At 36.5% G+C, this 13569-nt stretch overlaps 1 protein-coding gene across 10 annotated transcripts in view; it reads left to right on the top strand.

Annotated features, from left to right (window-relative positions):
- LOC115217838 (chloride channel protein 2) overlaps nucleotides 1-13569 on the top strand; it is a 211421-nt gene that overhangs the window by 15360 nt on the left and 182492 nt on the right. For 4 of the 10 annotated variants that reach the window (XM_036507951.1, XM_036507949.1, XM_036507950.1 and 1 more), the window contains exon 1: nucleotides 9752-9960. The exons of 1 other annotated variant lie outside the window; for it this stretch is intronic. In XM_036507951.1, coding sequence (XP_036363844.1) covers nucleotides 9913-9960 — 48 coding nt within the window. In that variant the 5' untranslated portion in view covers nucleotides 9752-9912. Of the gene's footprint in view, nucleotides 1-9751; nucleotides 9961-13569 lie in introns of those variants that run through there. 5 more of the 10 variants (XM_036507955.1, XM_036507948.1, XM_036507953.1 and 2 more) reach the window with 2 other exon arrangements.

Below are 13569 nucleotides of genomic sequence, written 5' to 3'. Positions count from 1 at the left end.
ATCTTTAATTTCTTTAAAGGCAGTAAGGAGTGGTTTGAAACGGATTTGGCTGGTATTTCCAGAACGTTGTTTGTTAGATCTGTATCGTCTTCATCATATGTGGTCCCAGGTCATCCCTGATCAAATTGATTACGGACAAAGGCATTCCAACTATGACCGTCTGACCTTCCCGTCTTTTGTCAATGTGCAAACATCACACAACCACGTTATTCAGTTTTGTCCTTTTATATATATGAAGTCGCATGAAACGATTGTACTGTGCTACCTCTGGATATCCTTGTTGCTTATTTTGATTATAATCACCCCATTTTGATTTATAATAAATAATAATAATAATGAAATTATTGTATACAGTGCTCAGGTGCACCACAACTTGTCAGAAAGTGCATGGATAATACCATACCAAATTCTGGTGCCTTTAACTTAAGTACCATATTCAACTGAATCTAAGTTTTTACTGAACTTATATATAAATAAATAAATAAATAAACATATATATATATATATATATATATATAATAACAAAGGGTAAAATTAATTAATTAAGAAGTAATCAGTAATTTCACCAAGTAGAATTCGGCATGAAAAAGACCATTTCATGGTAAGCTTAAGTAATACTTTATAATTAGGGTTCAGCAACGATTTGCTTATAATATATATATACTAGCAGTATCGCCCGGCGTTGCTCGGGTTTGTAAGGGAAATAACTATATAAGCATTTTTAGAGAGTTATAGCCAAAAAATAGCAAAAAAATGCATTAAAAATGGAAAAGAAATTATGGTAAATTTTTTCTTAAATCGTTGACTCATCGTAGACATTTTTAGAGAGTTACTTCCCTTATATAATAGCGAAAAAATGCATTAAAATGGAAAAAAAATGATGGTAAATTATTTTTAAAATCGTAGACTCATCGTAGACGCGCGCTAATACCCAGAAGGGCTCGATATGAATCACGACTATAAGATACCCGGTTTTGGTTACACTGCACCGCAAAATGTGGGAGTAGTTAGGAATCTAAATCGTAAGAGACAGACACACAACTTCACTTTTATATATAAAGAAGATATATATAAACTGTATTGTGTGACTTGAGGGATATTTAGCTTCTGTTTCTCACAGGTCAAGCAATTACGTTGAGTTCTAAATGTTATTTTTTTCGGGTGGAGATTGGAAGCGAGATAGGGTTAATTAGATTTGTGACAACAGCAAACAATAAGATTGGAGTTAACCTCAGTAAACACACATCCATAAAATAGCCGTAACCGGCATGTTTTGACTTTTATCTCTGGTTATCATCACAAAAGTATTATCTCCGCTATCTTTTATTTTATTTTATTATTTTTTTTCTATATGAACTGAAGTCTAGACGTGAGATTAGTGCAGTAATTAATCACTCTTTGTCTTTTCCTACCTCTAACTACTCCGTCTCCAAAACAAACCAACGAGAAGGCCTCATCATGGTCACTTGTCATGCTAGAAATAGCAGTAAAAATCTTCAGAAAAGGACACGTCAATTAATGTAATATTGGGTTCCCTGAGAACATACACACAAAGCAAAGGAGAAAAAAAGGGATATTTTCAATCTGTGTGACACATTCAACCAGTATCCGAAGTTTCAAACTGTTTAGTGACTGAGATTGAAAAGATCCCCCCACCCAAAATACATGGTGATCACAACTGGAAGGCCTTTCATCACAACTTTGCTCCATTGGAGCTGACCTAGGGTTAAAGAACAGAAACACTAACAACATTAGTAATTGTTTCTAAATATGGAACAAGGGCAGCGATTTTGAGGGAAGAGGATGAGTCCCCAGTTTTTGATACGTACTTTATTTTGTCAACCCCGGAAGGATGAAAGGCAAAGTTGACTGCGGCGAAATTTGAACTCAGAAAGTAAAGAAATGGAGAGAGCTTTTTTCTTGACTCTCTACGGCCCTTCCCGGGCAAAGCAATGCAATAGGAACCCCTTGCACGCATAACCAGAACATCCCTTTGATACACTCTCAAGAAGACGGGATGAATATGGTCGGAATGGCTTTGATCAAAGCTCCTTTGTCCATATTAGATAATGCAGACGTTTAAGAAGACTGGACGGTAACGGCTGGAACACCTTTGATCAAAAATAAGTCTTTTCCACTTGAACTAACTAAGGAGCAAAACAATAACAACAAATAGCCTTGAAATGTCGGGGAGAAGGCCTTGCAGTATTTGACTCTTTGAGCTCCGGGTCCAACTTTGCGTTTCATTTGTAAGTAGCCGTTCAGGGTGGTGGAACTGTTGGAGAATCCAGCAAGATACGTCACTATATCTTTTCTAGTTCTTTCCCATCTGACAGCAAGATCTCTGTTGACACTGGTGCCAAATTCTGTCTGTCCAAGCATTTCGATGAGAAAAGCCCCTAACAATAAAACATTTACTCCTGTTTACACTTCGGAGAGGTAACCAGAAAAGTAGGCTCCAAGATGCAGGCTGGAGCAAGTTTTATTTCCGTGGAAATGCAATGGTCGATAAAGCCAGACATACAGTAAGCCCACTGGAAATAAATAAATAAATTGTAAAAGCAAAAATGAAATAGGTTACACCATTTTCAAAATGTGGAGTAGAGGGAAAGTAGTAAACTTGTAAAAATTCTTGGCTAAAATTTAATAGGCCTAAGTGCTTGAAACTTTTATATTATTAATTTCTATTAAAAATTTCTTTAATGATTGGGGTTTTCGTCATTAGCATGCAAAATTACTGAAAAACTACATAAAAGAAAATAAGGCGGTGAAAATTTAAGTGGTTGGAAGAAATCGAACAAGATCCGAAATTAGCACAGAAAGAATGTGTGAGTTGAAGGAGATTTGCCTGCTATCTCTAGCAGGTCAGGATTAGGACAGAAAGACAGAAAAAAGAAGAATAGTGTAGCAGAGTATAGCATAGTTGATGAAACCCAGGTCAGCTGCAATCGAGCATATCTATAAACAAAGACATTCCAACTATGACCACATTATCCAATATGCCCTTTTATCTTTAAGACGACAGGATGTGATATAAGGGAGCTATTCATAGCGGGTCGAGATTAGGACAGAAAGATGGACAGACAGCAGTAGAACATAGGTTAATGGAAGTTTATGATGATGACGAACCGGCCAAGTACCCCATATAAAGATAATCAAACCCCAAACAAATCCCTAAAATAACTTAACACATAGGACTCGAACGGGTGAATTGATTAAGGGTAAGGTTTAGGGAGTCTTAACTACAGGTTGGTGTCTCACCAATTTTGTTTCTTTATACCTATGAAATACGCATATTTTAGAATGAAATTTTGCAGAGGTAGGCTTTCGAAAATGTCAATTACGATTATGTTAATAATATTTAAGAAAAAACAAAATTTTTTCGGAGGTGTTTCAGATCTTTGTCCTCCACCGTCCTGACCTCATTTTTTTAAATGCAACTCTCTTTAAAATGCTTATTTTAAAATGACACTGTGCAGAAATATGTCTTCGAAAGTGTAGTGTAAATTACGTAATGTTGACGTTTCAAGCATAAAAATCTGGAAAGAAAAAAACTAAAAGGGAAAAATGCTGAAGTTACAGAAACTAATGGTAACAAAATCGGAGCAAGAAGAGGTTGGGCAGGGAAAGAACGATTCAAGATTGCTCCACCATCCCTCTAAAATTTTGTTTATCAAATTTTATCAACATAATTGTAATCAGCGCTGGATTAATCCCTGAGCAAAAATAAGCACGTGCTTAGGACATCAAGGGAAGTAGGAGGGGGAGGGAGGGGGGGTAAAGAAATGGTAAATGGCTCACGGCATTAAAGAAATCACTTTAAACCTGTAAAAATGATATATTCGGGATGCCTTATCTCGACTAAGTATAGAAGCAGATGTGTTACATAAGATTAATTTTGAGGATTTGAGCAAAGATTTTGCAACTAAAAAAAAAAATTGTGGGAGAAAACTTTTCAAATATAAATAAAGTGGAACTATACAAAAAACAAACATTATATTGTCTTAGTTTTGTTTCGTTTAGAAAAAACAAAAAAAATTATGGTTTATTATTGTTATATTTTGAATTACATCTAATGGGGCGGGTGGGGACTAAAATCTTATAAGTACTTAGGGCCTCTGTGGGCTTTAATCCAGCCCTGACTGTAATCTACACTTTCGAAAATGTGTCAGCTAAATTTGCCTAAAAAGAATGTCAATTCATTTGGAAACCTTAGAGGAATCAAAGTCGATAGGGGCACTAATGTGTACATAGATCCTTTAGGGTTAGGGTTTTTGTATATATACATACATATATATATATATATATATATATATATATATATATATTTATATATATATATATATATATATACACCTCGATTTACGTCATTTCGAGTTATGTCTTCTTGGATCTTACATCGTTTTTTTTTAAAGAAATTAATGGGGTTTGGGGGAATGGGAGAATAAACCTCAACTTCAGTCGATTTATCTGAATTTACATCAGTTTTAACTAACATGTTTAAAACATGAACTATAAAAGTACACCCAACACCCAATACTGAAGTAGAAAAATCATATAAAATACTTACGAAAATATGTACAAACCATTTATTAAATGAGATATAAGCTAATGGATTTTTAAAAAATGGGGTTTTCATGCAACGAGTGGGTGCTAAAAGGTTCCTGACTTTAAGGATGTCGCGAAAGGCTTGGTTGGATGCTCAACTTTCCGAGTACTTTTACAGGGCTTGGAAAAATTGAAGGACCGCTGCAGTAAGTGTGAGAACCTTAGAGGGGAATATGTTACAAAAAAAAATCTTAAGTAACTGAGCCTCCTGTATTTTCTTTTACCCAAAGCCAGGAACTTTTCAACACCTTCTTGTACAATGTATGTATGTATGTATGTATGTATGTATGTATGTATGTATGTATGTATGTATGTATGTATGTATGTATGTATGTATGTATGTATGTATGTATGTATGTATGTATGTATGTATGTATGTATGTATGTATGTATGTATGTATGTATGTGTGTATATATGTATGTATGTATGTATGTATGTATGTATGTATGTATGTATGTATGTGTGTGTATGTATGTATGTGTGTATATATGTATGTATGTATGTATGTATGTATGTATGTATGTATGTATGTGTGTATATATGTATATATGTATGTATGTATGTATGTATGTATGTATGTATGTATGTGTGTATATATGTATGTATGTAATGTATGTATGTATGTATGTATGTATGTGCGTGTATGTATGTATGTGTGTGTGTATGTATGTGTGTATGTATGGATGCATGCATGGATGTGTGTATGTATGTATGTATGTATGTATGTATGCATGCATGCATGGATGTATGTGTGTATGTATGTATGCATGCATGTATGTGTGTGTATGTACGCATGTATGTATGTATGCATGCATGGATGTATGTGTGTATGTATGTATGTATGTATGCATGGATGTATGTGTGTATATGTATGTATGGATGGATGGATGCATGCATGCATGCATATATGTATGACTATATATATATTTCCAGTAACCCCCTGAGGAGAACAGTAGCAAAGGGTTATTCAGGTTCTAAAGTCAGGAGGAGCGAGCGGATAAAACGAAAAGGCCATTGTGACCCATACCAAACAATTTTAAACTCATTTCTTCCATATTAAGCGAAATATTTCATGAATTACAATATACGTAATAGTATTCTACATTCATTAATCTAATGTTTCAGTAACAAATGTCATTACGCATGAAACTTACGACTACTGATATAAGTAACTAAAGAGCTTTAAAAGATTATTGAAAAGGCGGTAATTTTGAAAAAAAAAATGCGCTTGTTGGAGAACGGTCGTTCGCCATTATCCCTAATTAGCTGAGCCATTGAACTGTAAGCGTTGCTAATAGTGGTGATGGGAGGTGGGGAGACAACAGTTTAGGGACCGCTGTATAAACCTATATGGGGGACCCGTGGGTGGGGTAGCAAGCTCAAGGGCTGCCCCGGGCGGTACACGTCATAGCTACATCACTGAAAGGGAACTGTAAGAAACTCTGAAAACTCCCGGGTCATCTTGATGTTTTTTGCTATCTTTATAAACTGTAGTTGTTATTTAGTCCCAGATCATCTCTGATAGAACAAAACGCATAATCAAAAGTAGAACCAACCATGACCACCACCTCGTTTTGGCGGAGTTTTGAAACAGCCGCCCTTCGAAGGACTGAATTAATATACTGCAGGTGTATAGGTGTGTGTGTATGTGTGTGTGAGTGTGTGTGTGAGTGTGTGTGGTGTGTGTGTGTGTGTGTGTGTGTCAGTGTGTGTGCGTATTCATCATGTTGAACCGTTAATCTTTACACATTTTCTCTCTCTCTCTCTCTCTTTTTGTTGAGGTTCGTAGCCTCGAAACATCAAAGACTTTTCCATTCTTCCCGAGCGTCAAACTAACACACCAACATGTTGTTCCCTCGCTTGTCTTCGTCTCTTGTTTTGTGTAAATTTGAACTACACACACACACACACACACGGTGGTTGTCCACCTCTTGTACCTACACCTTACAGCCATCATGGCATCTGATTTGGCTTCTTAAACCAGACAATGTATAGAAAAGACACCAACATAGATTGCGTATCCCATTTGGACCACCATGAGCTGCAGTTAAGTTCCGATCTTAGTGAATCTTAAAATGTATTTGCAGGCATCCGTTAGATTTTCAGACCTTATGGCATACACGGTATTGAAAGATGGGCACAGATATACAGGTAGAATAGTTGGTGGACGTTCGTTTTTCCATGGGTTCGCAAATGAGAGATTGAGCCCAGCAAAAGAAAGGTACTGTCTGTCACAAACTGAGGTCACTGAGATTCACCTTCTCGATCGCAACATCCTTCTTTAAGTCTCCCCTCAAACGCTTTCATTCCACTTCACACTTCTGTTCGCCATCCAGCTCGATCCGAAGCAAAGGTGTCTATGGCATTTGGATCCATTCCAAGTGATTTCATGTTAGTCCTTATGCCGTCCTTAAACCTCTTTGCGTTTCCCCTCTGCAAGCTCACCATAAAACGGCTGCTTGGGTGTGCATTCATCCGCCATTCGAACAATATGGCCAGACCGTCTCATTTGGTTTCTCAGAATCATTGATTATATATATATATTCATAGATTACTCCTTAACACAAATCCATCATCCTTAGTAAAAAGTTTAAATAGCTATAAGGTGGCAAAGTAAAATTAGAAGATGATTTATTCACCAACTAAAATAATCAACTCGTTTATATATTTGGAGAAGCCTGTGGCTGAAAAATGTTCTAAATTCTTAAGAAAACGAGCCAACTGTAAAGTATGCAGTTTTATGGAACAATGTACACAGTGCTGTAAATATTGGTTTCAAATTTTGGCACAAGGCCGGCATTTTCGGAGGACGGGTTGAATCGATTACATTGGAAAGATCGGCCGTAATGGATATAGAATATTGTACACTTCGGGTAATACACACACACACACACACATATAAGACGATGTATGTGTGAGTGCCTATGTTTGTTTGTCCACTACCTCCACCGCTTGACAACTGGACCTGGTGAGTTTACGTCCCTGAAACTTAGCGGTTCGGCAAAAAGTAGTCGATAGAATGAGTACCAGGTTTAAAAAAATAATAAGTACGAGTCGATTTGTTAGACCGACTCCTACAAGGTGGTGCTACAGCATGGTCGCTGTCCAATTAATAAAACAAGTAAAAGATGATTTTTTGGAGTTCCTTTCGTTAGAAGGATTAATGAAAATCTTGCCCACCGAAGATCATATTGTTTTTTTTTCCGTAAAGAAATACCGATTTAACAGCTTTGTTGCTGTTTAGGAATCCTTTGGTTATAGCTTTGAACGTTTTTGCTTTTTACATGATTTTAAGTTTAGGCACAAGGCCACTAAGTTTAACCCTTTCAACCCGGAATTTTCTCTCAAGTCGGTAATGGCGGCGGGGTTTGTACGCATGGGAGCCTTTTGAGCTATCATCATAGTGTCAAACACTCCAATCATACATCTGGCGTTACATACTTAACAAAAAAAAAACCGCAGCGGTTACTATACTGCATCATATAGAATGGGAATTTTCAAGATTTGGGTTGTAAAATTTTTGACTGGTAGAAATATGTACCAGCCGGACTGGAGGGTTAAGGGAAGGAAATTAGTTGATACCATCGATTTCAGTATTTTACGGGGTACTTTGTTTCATCGTCCCCGGAAAAGATGAAAGTTAACGTTGGTCTTGGCTGGATTTGAACTCAAAAAGGTGAAACCCCATCCCGCCCCCAGTACTGCATAGGGATTTTTTTCTGGGCATTTTAACCATTCTGCTAACTCGTCACAGAGGACAATACTTTTATATGTGATGTGAATATAAAATATCTTGTATCTTTTATTTGTTTCAGTCATTGGACTGCGGCCATGCTGGGGCACCACTTTGAAGAATTTTAGTCGGACGAATCGATCCCTGGACTTACTTTTTTTTAAAGCCTGGTACTTATTCTGTCAGTCTCTTCGCCGAACCACTAAGTTACAGAGACGTTAACAAACCAGCGCCGGTTATCAAGCGGTGGTGGGACACACACACACACACGACGGGCTTCCGTCTATCAAACTCACTCTCAACCCTTTCGGTTGGCCCTGAGTTATAGAAAATACTTGCCCAAGGTGCTACGCTGTGGAATTGAGTCCGAAACAATGTGGTTTAAACAGATATTGAACAGATATTGAACCAGGAAATAAATTCCAATCTTGACTATTCGAATAATGGCCAATGTTGCATTAAAATCTACTTTGCAGAATGTAAACGAGATATTTTTTTATAAGTATATGTATTGCAATTATCATTGAGAGTCTGACTCAAGTTGTCAGAAGTTGTCAAAGGAAAGAACCTGTAGCCCACTAGGATTACAAAACATAAATCCGTCTCCGGGTATAACGTATAATAAAGAAGGCACAACTACACATTGGTGCCCTAATTTACCGAATTTGTTTCGGCGTAACTTTCTGAAAAATACATATATTTAAATAACAGTTAGCTGAAATACATTTTCGAGAGTGTAGATTACGTAAGGTTTGATGTATGAAACATACGATTCTAAGAAAAAAAAGTGAAATTATTTGTAACAAAGTTTGAGTTGTAGGAAGAAATATTTGAAACTTCTCCAAAAAATGTTTAGTTTTTCTAAATTTTATTAAGGTATTTATAATCTACATTCTTGAAAGTATATTTTCTCAAAATTTTGCTGTAAAATAAACTACACCTTACAAATTTACAAAGAAAGAAAGATACGGAGCACTAAAGTGTAGTTATGCCCGGTATATTACGATTCTGTAGAGTTTATAGTACTCCATAATATAGTATGGTATAGTGTAATTTTGAATATAATATAGTATAGAAGTGAAAATATGGTGTGGTATAATTTATAAAGAGTCGGAAGAAAGAGCAAAGGAGAATTTAGTAGCAGAAGAAGGCAATAATTCTTGTGATCTACACCAACAAATACACCGTTCATTTGTTTACTTGGTTGCTCCCTCACGTCACCAGAAACACTCACACGCATACACACACACACTGACGCACACATATAACTATACATACACACACACCTCTAAATAAAGACAGATACATGTGTATGCAGAGGGGGGAGAGAGGGAGAGGGAGAGAGAGAGAGAGAGCTAAAGACGAAGAGAGAGAGAGGGGCATATATTCGGCGATAGGGAGGAGGGAGAGAGAGTGTGTACATGTATATATATATATATATGTATCTATATATATATAAATGTATGTATGTTTGGGAAGCCAGGTGTCGTATGTGAGAGAGAGAGAGAGAGAGAGAGGGAAAGAATGTGTAGATTAATTGTGTAGATTTACTGTCAGTGTTCTTGTTAAGATGGCGACTGAAGGTGGTGGTAATAACTTTGGATATGAACAGACCCTGGTAAGTTGGAGAACTTTCTATTCATATATATATATATATATATATTGGACAGATCTATATATATGTGTGTGTGTGAGTACGTGTGGATGTGGATATATATATACTGATATATATATAGTGTATGTGTATATTTATATACATATATACTGTGTGTATATATATATATATTGTATATATATATATATATTGGACAGATCTATATGTATGTGTGTGGGTGAGTACCTGTGGATATACACTGATCTATATATATATATATATATATATATATATATATGGTGTGTGTATATATATATAGTGTGTATGTGTATATTTATATACATATATACTGTGTATATATTTGTATATATATTTGTATATATATGTGTATATATATACTGTGATCGTACGTAAAATAAACTGACAAATACTTATATACACCACATATGTGTGTGTGTGTGTGTGTAAAGGAATTGATATATAAATATATATCAATTCGTTTATATATATATATATATATATCAATATCTATCTATCTATCTATCTATCTATCTATCTATATCTATCTATCTATCTATACATACATACACGTTTTTGTATATTTGAAATGCCCCTAATTGAATGAAAACCAGTGAAAGATTATTTATGATTGTATTTATGTTTATTTTCGATAAAGTTTCGAATCGTTCCTTCTTCCCGATCACAAGAAACTTTTGTGTTTTTAATCAGGTTTTTAACTTCAAAGCTGTTCTCATTAAATAACTTTTATATACCCATGTGTACCTATGTTTGTATATGTTTGTTTAGCCCCCCAAGAGAGTTTTAATCAAGGAAACACGTAAGATCAAAGATATCTCAACCGTGACCAATCCATCTAGTACTCCTCCAGACTATCCGATGTGATCTTTCAGTGATTTGACAGAGATTTGGCTGCTATTTCTGCAGACGGGTGCAGACACCTTTGGTGGTCCGGTCTGTGTGTGTGTATATATGTATATATATATATATATATATGTATGTATTTATAGTATTGGACGCGCACATGTGAATGTGTGTATATATATTATAAATAGAAATGGACACGTGTGTACACGCATGTATATACATTGTACGCGTAGCGTATGTATATGCATTTATGCGTATATGTGTATATACAAACCCGTATATACACTTACAAACCCGTATATACACTTATGAGTGGACACGATTTGTGTTCACATGTGTTATACAGGATGTGTGTGTGTATATATATATATACACACGTAGATATACAAATGGGTGAGCGTGTATGTGTGTGTGCGCGTTGTGTTATGTAGTTTCAGGAAGTCTGTAGAACGAAACATCACAAGATCTAATCGATGTCTCTGTGAACTGATTTATTTAATGTTGGGGTGGTTGGTGGTTGGTGGTGATGCAGCCACCTCTGACATCCTCACCTCTCAACTAACTCCTTTTTAATCCCTGTTAAGCCAGGGTACCTGACTTATTATCATCGTTGTTGTGTCTACAATCACCGGTTGGCAGCTGTTACTGGTCGTTAGATCGCTCACATACTTCACCGACTTTCTAAGGTGTCGTTCATGGAAGAGACGACAATCGTTTCTTCATTCACATTCTAGCTTTAAAAATAATCACATACATTCTGTGTTGTGTGTTTTATTTATACGTTGTTTAGCCCCAGGTGTGTTCTGTTCGATCATATATTACACGATCAATCTTTTCAGCCCTGTCTGTTTTTGTGTATTAGGGACTCAATTAAAAAATTTGGGGCTTGTTAAAAATGCAGTCAATTCATAATTTTCATTCTAGCTTAAAAATGATAATATACACCCTTTGTTGTATGTATGTTGTTTAGCTCCTGGTTTGTTCTGATCGAACATATTTGTGATCACAGTCGTTCCAGCCTTGCCTACCTCTGTCTATTTGAGGCTAATTTTTTTGGTGTATCCGTTGCTTTTAAAACAGTTAGGTGGTGCTTCTTATACCATCGAGGTCTAGCTTCCTCTTCGTATGTGTTTATGTGGCATTTGTGGTGTATGTCTAGTTACTATTAAGTAAAGTAAAAGAGTAAATACAGTTTTCCGTCGGTTTCGACGATGATTAACAATTCCAGCTGTTCAATAAACTGGATTGGCTGTTCATTGAATTATTTAGTGGCTGAGTACTCCGCAGACCACTGTAACCTTAGCGTAGCCTTTATATAGAATCGACGTGGCAAGATCGACCCTTATATGTACAGTTCATCGAACGGGCTTCAACACAAGTTTCTGCGTAGCCGATTTCATTTAATAAGGCTTTGGTCGGCCCACGATCAATGGAAAATTTACTTGAAGACGTCACACCCTCGTGATCGGGAAGCGAACTTTTAAACCTCTCGTCTATGACTTCTGCAATCTATGTGTATGTGACGTGTGAATTTCTTTCCTCTTTTTCTTTTCGTTTTTTTGTTTGTTTGCTTTTGTTTTGTCCTAGAGAAAGGGGTTTCCCTTCCGGGACCGGTCATATCGATGTGGTTAATGTTTTTCGTAAACACTTGGCACGTTGACAGCTGCCAGGAAAAACCATGGGCATCTGTGACGACATTGACAAACGTATCCTGTTTTTAAGTAGTAGGGTGTGACTTAAGAAAGATTTGGCTATTGTTTCCAGCAGGTCGAGTTATTACGTAGAGACTTCCTTATAAGTTTAGAAGTTCGCTTTTTTTCGGTTTGATCTCACGGTACAGTTACGTTGGTGTCTTCATCTAATCCTTGCGTTGTGAATAGTGCTTGAGGCCGTGGTTGTTGCCCCAGTCGAGGGTTTGTTATATTATTCTATATGTAAGTGTATTTGGGTGTACAAACCAGAGAGAGAGAGAGAACCCTTTGCTTCATGGGTGGGGGTAAATTTATCGTTTGAAGCTGTTGATATCAACCCGACGTTATGTTCCTCCAGGCGACAAAAAAAATAATCATGTCACCCGAAGGAGCCAATACAGCGAGAAACATCAAAGAGACGAGCAAATCGTTAGCTTTGACTGAAAATATATAGCCTAACTTAGTTGCTATTTATTGAACACTTTGTCAGTGTACACCTGAGGTTATACAAGCAAGAATGTGATACGTTCAACGCATGTGTTTCATATATCACCATCATTGTTTTACCGCTCTCTTTCCCACGCTTGCATGGATCAAAGTAGACTCCTTGAGGCAGATTTCCCATGACCAGATGCCCTTCCTGTCGCCAACTTTTATCTGTTTCCAAGAAAGGTACTGTTTCTCCCAAAGTCGGACATATTTTAATGGAAGATTGGAAACAAACGACACCACTTGTATGACGGTGCTGCTCGTTTATAAACATCTTGCAATCTCTATATGTATAAAGCTGAAGCTGTCTGTGTATGGCAGGTTTGGTAGCCTTCAACAAACACTGTCTCCTCCGAGACCCTGCGGCGCAAGTTGACCAAAATTGAGAGTATGATGGAAGAAGCCTTGCTCTTCCTTCCGTAGAAGAAAAAATTCAAATTGGACCATGTTAACACCAAAAATTATTTACATCAAAAACATGCTTTTTTTCTATGAAAATCCCTATTTTTTTACGATTTTTTGACTGCTGTGTCGCCATTTTTCGGTGTATTTCAACCAGAAAAATGTT

The sequence above is a fragment of the Octopus sinensis genome, linkage group LG12, assembly GCF_006345805.1.
Source record: "Octopus sinensis linkage group LG12, ASM634580v1, whole genome shotgun sequence".
Classification (NCBI taxonomy): Eukaryota; Metazoa; Mollusca; class Cephalopoda; order Octopoda; family Octopodidae; genus Octopus; species Octopus sinensis.
Note: the sequence above shows the minus strand (reverse complement) of the source record. Positions and strands in the feature narration are given on the sequence as shown.